The sequence below is a fragment of the Manihot esculenta genome, chromosome 7, assembly GCF_001659605.2.
Source record: "Manihot esculenta cultivar AM560-2 chromosome 7, M.esculenta_v8, whole genome shotgun sequence".
Lineage (NCBI taxonomy): Eukaryota > Viridiplantae > Streptophyta > Magnoliopsida > Malpighiales > Euphorbiaceae > Manihot > Manihot esculenta.
In genome coordinates, this window is record NC_035167.2 from 12,672,339 (window position 1) to 12,680,116 (window position 7,778).

General features: G+C 31.8%; 1 protein-coding gene across 3 annotated transcripts; it reads left to right on the forward strand.

Moving 5' to 3' along the window:
- The first annotated feature begins 618 nt into the window (after positions 1-618).
- LOC110619838 lies at positions 619-7,068 on the forward strand. 3 transcript variants are annotated; one of them, XM_043958669.1, is made up of 4 exons: positions 619-994; positions 1,080-1,229; positions 1,416-1,611; positions 6,840-7,068. In XM_043958669.1, exons 1-4 carry the CDS (start codon positions 647-649, stop codon positions 6,854-6,856), a joined length of 711 nt encoding a protein of 236 aa, XP_043814604.1. In that variant the 5' UTR covers positions 619-646; the 3' UTR covers positions 6,857-7,068. The 3 variants fall into 3 exon arrangements, with proteins under 3 accessions (XP_043814604.1, XP_043814603.1, XP_043814605.1); XM_043958668.1 differs by lacking the exon at positions 6,840-7,068 and adding an exon at positions 1,940-2,017; XM_043958670.1 differs by lacking the exon at positions 6,840-7,068 and adding an exon at positions 1,940-2,017 and having other exon boundaries at positions 619-985.
- The last annotated feature ends 710 nt before the right edge of the window (positions 7,069-7,778 follow it).

Consider the following 7,778-nt stretch of genomic DNA (forward strand, 5'->3'; position numbering starts at 1 on the left):
ATATTATAAGCTTATATCAATAATACTAAAATTAAACAATTATATTTATTAAATTATGTTAAAATTAATTTTATTTTTTAATATATTTGAAATATGAGTATATTAATAAATTAATAAATAAACTATATTTAAAAAAAATACTTATAATAAGCAAAAAAATTTGAAGTAAATATATTAATCCTAGATTAACATAGTTGAACATGAAGAAAAGTGATGAATCCCAAATCAACAGCCATCCAAATGTAACTAAAATCAACAACCAATGGAGGTTTTAGCTACAAGTTAAATGTTCACAGGCTACTGCATTCTGCCCAATAGGCAAAATCTGTTGCAAATTTCCAATTTGTTTTGCAATCCAGAAATCTCAGACAAGTTGGAGAAGAATTGGTATGTTGAAATATGAGATATGTTGGATAAAAAAGGCCCAACAGAGAAATTACAGCTCACCTTGGACTCTTCCCTTTTCAAAATTCTGAGCGAGGAAGGAGGGGAGTATAAGTTACAACCGTAAAAGTCGAGGGACCAAATAAACAATTAATAATATTTGAGGGATTAAATACAAATTTGTTCGTTACGGAAATGAGAAAAACACGTATTGGGTTCCTTGATATAAATATTTCCTTCCTAGGGTTTACGGAGGTTAGGAATGATGGATCTAGAGGGTCTACCCATGCTTTGCGAAGGAGGAGTTGCCGATAACACCACCGTTGAAGAGGTAAAATTTGCCGATAGTGAGGGGGTTAAAGTTGCCGATAAGTCCATCGGTGGAGACGTTGAGGAGGGCTCCGACGGCGGAGACGTTGAGGAGGGCTCCGACGGTGATGACGTTGAGGAGAGCTCCGACGGTGAAGAGGATAGCTCTGATAGTGAGAATACTACGAAACGTATCCTTTTCAGGAACAAAGATGAACCTTACGGCTATGATGACCCTGACTATGAGGGCAACCAGAGGGATGTCTATATTAATTACAGACGACAGTATGAGGAAAGCGATGTAATTATATATAACTATTTTCCCTTTGTAGTTTTTCTTCTTGTACAATTGCATTCTTAACGGATTGGACAACCTTCTTCTCCAGGGTTTTGATTTTGATGACTATCCAAAGTCAGGTGACGGAGAATTTTTTCTGGGTGTTGCTTTTCATGTGGACCTTGAAGATGATGATGCCGAATTTACTATAGGCTGCAAAGAGGCCCTTGCCTATGCTATCGAGGAACAGAATAAAAAGGTGTGTTGCTAATCTTAGATGCTAAATATTGTAAATATTATCCTCTAAATGAATTTCTCCGATTATACATAAATAGTTATTTCGCACATATTTTTTTAATTGTATTTGTCTTGTTCTTTTCTTTCTATATTTCGGATTATTATTACATATCCATTTTACATTTTATTTAACAAAATATTTGTGTAGGGTGCAAATCTGAGACTCCTTGATATTATCAAGGCGAATGCTGAATCAGTTGCTTTGTATCACATAACTTTCAGAGCTGAAGATGTTTCTCTTGGAGAAGTGAAAGTTTATCAAACTAGAGTCTTCCATAGTTTAGTTCCTGCTCACAAGGAGACTGTAGTACGTATTTTCAGGCTAAAAGAACCAACAAACAAAGGTAATTGATTTATGTTAATAGTTAGCTTATTTTTTTTATTTTCTGTTGTCTTTTATGTAGCCTTGTCTTTTTTATATCTTCTGTGTTATTTGCTTTGATAACCTTTTTATGGTTATATTACCTGGTATTGATGGGATAATTGTTGCACTTTTTTCCCTGTGGTTCAGAATTAGCATTACCTAAACTTGAGTTTGAAATTAATTATAATTTATCTTATGTTGTCTATAACATTCACTCCCATAATTCAGCTAATTTGCCTGTGCTGTTACTTTTTTGCCTTTCTTTTAATGAACAAGCTAACTGATACTTATTTGTTTATTTACTGTAGATGATAAAACTGATTGAGATATGAGGATAATTGAAGGTGCTTTATGCAAAAACTGACAGCATATCTATGGGGTTGCTTTTCCAACTTTTTCTGGATAGAGAATCTGTAGATGATGGGGACAATAGTTTGATAGGTTGAGAATTAATCTTTCCAGTCTCAATATTTTATGGATAGATCATAAAATTTTTATCTTGGGAAATACAACTCTTTTAGCCTATATTAAAATACTAAAGTACTTGGTATTTTATATGTGTTTCACGTGTGATTAGCCATTGTTTCTTTTAACCGATTAGTTTGCCCAATAAGAAATTTATTTATTTTTTAATTTTTTATTATCTCAAAGGTGGCTTATTGTGGCAAGCAGTAATGGAAGTGAAAAATCTAATTGTATAAAAAGGTAATTGAACTAACTCATTTAAAAGACTAACCAAATTGTTCCCTATTATCTAAAATTCAGACCAAATGGCTAATTTCCATCCCAATCAAAAGCTAAGAGGATTGAAATTTTATAAAATACAGCAAAATCTTACAATTTGTTATTGGAAATCTAAGGGAAACTCTTACGAACCTGGAATTGATGAAAAGGTCATCTTAAATGGGATGGGATGTGCGGATGAAATAGACGGCTGAAAATTCTATCCTTTTTAAAATTTCAAACCCACATAAGATTGATGAAAAGCCTAATATAGGATGGGAGATTATGAATAGTCTAAAAGTCAGAGTTAGTGATATTTAAAATTTATTTGAAAGTTGTAAAACTTTTAATCTTAAATTTCCAATATATATGTTAGGCTTGACTGAATTCTTAATTGTCCCTTTTTAATGTTTAATGTCTTCCCTAATATCTGCGCTCCTCCATGAGGCGTGAGAAGGTGGAGAGTGGACTCCTTGTGAATGTTGTAATCAGCTAGACTCTGGCGATCTTCTAGACACTTCCCTATGAAGATCAACTTTATTTAATTGTTACTAGATCGGAGAGAACTAATGAAACATAAATGCAAGTCTAAACTTTATTTAATTGTTCAATCACGATGCATGTAGAAACAACGTTAGGTATTAAAATATGAAATATAGCAATTAGAAAAAGAAATTATATATATATGCATTTGGTAGTCACGTATAAATTGTCAATAAATAATTATTAATAGCAAAATGGTGCTTGGATGGGTTAAACTTCCGCATGCAGTTAAAAGAAAAAGAAAAACAAGGTAGATGCAATTATATTCTCCAATAATGTCAAACATTCATGGATGTGGCCAAAGTAAGGAGAAGCTTCAACTTTCAAGGTGTTTGTTTAATGGCTCCATCTAGGTCACCAACTTCACATCCTTCAATATATTAAAAATATAACTAATCAAAACCACTAAACATAAAATTAAATATTAAATACAGTAATGGTATAAAATGATTGAAGTTATCAAAAAATTGAATGAAATTTCTGACCTTTGGGCACCATATCTTGACGAAGATGGATTTCTCCGATTCTCTAATTATTTTACCAATATCCTCTATCAGTTTTCTCCATATGAATTTCTAATTTTCCAGTATTTAGTTTCATCATTATGGACACCAAATCCAGTAATGACTACCGAATGCAATTCTTTTATTTTTAATGGTCCAGGTCCTCTGTATATATCCTACATGTAAATGATTATTTTTTCTTAAATAAAATTAAAGGCAATAAAAACAAAAATATTTAACATTAAAAATTACAGTTACCTCCTTTTTCAAGTTTTAAAAATTACTTGAAGCCCAAATGACACCCAACACAGGCCCTTTTGCAACCAGCTTCATCAATTTAGCTTCATCAATTTAACTTCATCTATTTTATCTTCAATCAGTTTTGCTCCGGAAATAGTAGCTACTAGTCCTTCCATATCTGATAAATGCAACACATTTTGATTGATATTATATAATTTAATTTGAATTAAAGAAACACTACACTTAATTACCTCTCCTATAAAAGGACATAGGTCTTCGGAATATAACCTCTGATTAACTAATATTTCTTCAACATACTTAAAGTGGGATATTGCATAATGGCCTACGATGTTTATCAGCATCTGGCTGGACATGGAAACCCACGAGTCCCTATTGTTCTTATTAAGAATTATATTCAATCGAGCTTCAATCACGGTAGCTATCGCTACGGCCCAACATATATCTTTATTTAAAAAGAAAAAAAAATCAATAATGAATATACATTACTGCACATAAAAATGATTTACATTACTGTACATAAAAATGATTTTCTTTTCCTATTCAGTTTAGAGAAAACTTATAAATTAAAATGAAATCAGATGCATCTATGTATACAAACCTATATATTACAAAATTTAGAATTGGTACCTTCTCGCTGATACCAAATTGGAGATATTATGTATTCACTCAAATCAATGGTTTTATACTTGTCCTGATAAACAAATAACTAAATTTCATATATTAACTCTTCAAAAAGCGAAAATCAATTTATATAAAACATAACAAAATGATTCTGTTCAATAATAAATTTACTGATTTGGCATAATTTTGCTTTAGGTGCCATTTCAACTATGCTAAAATATAACAAAATGATTGTGTTCAATAATAGAGAAAATATAAGTAATTTATATATATATAAAGACTACATGATAAACAGTAAACGGAGGGAGAGACTTAAAATAACTGAGGGGTTCTATGTATTATGTAACTCCAAACTACAAAATCAATACATTACCAACTAACCCATTACAAGGCTAACAAAAAAACCTAGAAAACCCACTGTAAAAGCAGAAAGAAAAAAATAATTTAAAAGACCTACAATACAGCAGCTTTCCAAACTATTCATTATGTCATACATATCAAATCCATTCCATTTGTGGATATTGGCTACTTGAAGGCATTTTGAAGGAGGATTGACAATACTATTATCTTTCCTAGTCTAGGGTTTTATAGGCAAAAGCACATCTCAAAATAACTCCAATAGATTTTTAGATAGCATACTGCTCAAAGATATTAATTAATACCCGGACAACTAAAACAATAATAATAAAAAAAACTTACCAATGTTGATGAGAAATAAAAGAAATGGAGTCCAGCGGCACTAGGATGAAAAGCTCTTTGACAGGAGAAATGGAGAGCAACAATGCGGTGGCAAGGCAATGCAGGAGCTGCTGAGACAATGAGGGAAATATGGGTATAAAAACTAGCCTAAACCCCAACAAACAACAACAAAAACATCACAAGGGCATACATTTAACATAAAGCTAACATAAACCCTAACATATAGATCTAACCAAAACATGCATATTCAACCCTTACCCCTTATTAAAACTTACTTAAAACATAAGGAAAAGCAAGTATCTACACTTGCCTCTTGAAGATCAAGGGGATGCGACCCAAACATGGAGATGAGGAGAAAGAGTCTCCGGAGTTCTCCAAACTTCAAAATCTTGGATTAAGCTTAAAATCTTCAAAAACAAGATAAAAAAACATAAAAATCTTGAGAGATTTTGAAGGAAAAACACAATATCATCAAGAGGTGGCGAAGACTCACTTTGCCCGAAAATGAAGAGAAAAAACTCGCCCATTTTCGGACAGGGGGCCTTTTATAGGTGGCTGGCTAGACGAGGGGCCAAAAAAGCTTCCGAAACTGCCCCATGTTCGGCGGCCGAACATGAGGTTCGGCGGCCGAACCTGAGCCTTTCCCTCAATCTCTTTTCTTTTCTTCTTTAAAACTTTAGCTCAAAATCGAACAATAAAACCATAAAAAAATCTTTTGTAAAAAACATATTTTTACTCTTCTAGGAGGTTCCGACATCTGAGATTCCGGATTCCAATGGAGATTCCGTCGGAAGGTTGAAATTTCGACACCAGAGTCTAGCCGGGTATTACAATACATTACTACACATAAAAATGATTTTCTTTTCCTATTCAGTTTAGAGTAAGCTTATAAACTAAAATGAAATCAGTTGCATCTATGCATGCAAACCTATATATTACAAAATTTAGAATTGATACCTTTTCGCTGATACCGAATTGGAGATATTATGTATTCATTCCAATCAACGGTCTTATACTTATCCTGACAAACAAATAACTAAATTTCATATATTAACTCTTCAAAAAGTCAAAATCAATTTATATAAATAAACACCCCCTTACATTTTTATTATGTTTATGGCTGCTAAATTTGTTGCTTTGGTCTAATTTTGCTTTAGATTTAGGTGCCATTTCAACTATGCTAAAACATAACAAAATGATTGTGTTCAATAATAGAGACAATGTAAGTAATTTATATATATATATATATATATATATATATATATATATATATATATATATATATATATATATATATATATATATAAAGACTACATGCTAAACAGTAAACGGAGGGAGGGACTTAAAATAACTGAGGGGGTTCTATGTATTATGCAACTCCAAACTACAAAATCAATAAATTACCGACTAACCCATTACCAGGCTAACAAAAAAACCTAGAAAACCCACTGGAAAAGCAGAAGGAAAAAAATCTTTTAAAAGACCTACAATACAACAGTTTTCCAAACTATTAATTATGCCATACATATCAAATCCTTTCCATTTGTGGATATTGGCTACTTGAAGGCATTTTGAAGGAGGATTGACAATACTATTATCTTTCCTAGTATAGGGTTTTATAGGCAAAATCACATCTCAAAATAACTCCAATAGATTTTTAGATAGAATACTGCTCAAAGATATTAGTTAATACATAGACAACTAAAACAAAAAAAAAAAAACTTACGAATGTTGATGAGAAATAAGAGAAATGGAGTCCAGCGGCACTAGGATGAAAAGCTCTTTGCTAGTGCTGTTACTTTTTTGCCTTTCTTTTAATGAACAAGCTAACTGATGCTTATTTGTTTATTTACAGTAGATGATAAAGCTGATTGAGATATGAGGATTATTGAAGGTGCTTTATGCAAAAACTGACAGCATGTCTATGGGGTTGCTTTTACAACTTTTTCTGGATAGAGAATCTGTAGATGATGGGGACAATAGTTTGATATGGTTGAGAATTAATCTTTCCAGTCTCAATATTTTATGGATAGATCATAAAATTTTTATCTTGGGAAATACAACTCTTTTAGCCTATATTAAAATACTAAAGGACTTGGTATTTTATATGTGTTTCACGTGTGATTAGCCATTGTTTCTTTTAACCGATTAGTTTGCCCAATAAGAAATTTATTTATTTTTTAATTTTTTTTTATCTCAAAGGTGGCTTATTGTGGCAAGCAGTAATGAAAGTGAAAAATTTAATTGTATAAAAAGGTAATTGAACTAACTCATTTAAAATACTAACCAAATTGTTCCCCATTATCTAAAATTCAGACCAAATGGCTAATTTCCATCCCAATCCAAAGCTAAGAGGATTGAAATTTTATAAAATACAGCAAAATCTTACAATCTGTTATTGGAAATCTAAGGGAAACTCTTACGAACCTGGAATTGATGAAAATGTCATCTTAAATGGGATGTGCGGATGAAATAGACTTAGCTGAAAATTCTATCCTTTTTAAAATTTCAAACCCACATAAGATTGATGAAAAGCCTAATATAGGATGGGAGATTATGAATAGTCTAAAAGTCAGAGTTAGTGATATTTAAAATTTATTTGAAAGTTGTAAAACTTTTAATCTTAAATTTCCAATATATATGTTAGGCATGACTGAATTCTTAATTGCCCCTTTTTAATGTTTAATGTCTTCCCTAATATCTGCGCTCCTCCATGAGGCGTGAGAAGTTGGAGAGTGGACTCCTTGTGAATGTTGTAATCAGCTAGACTCTGGCGATCTTCTAGACACTTCCCTAT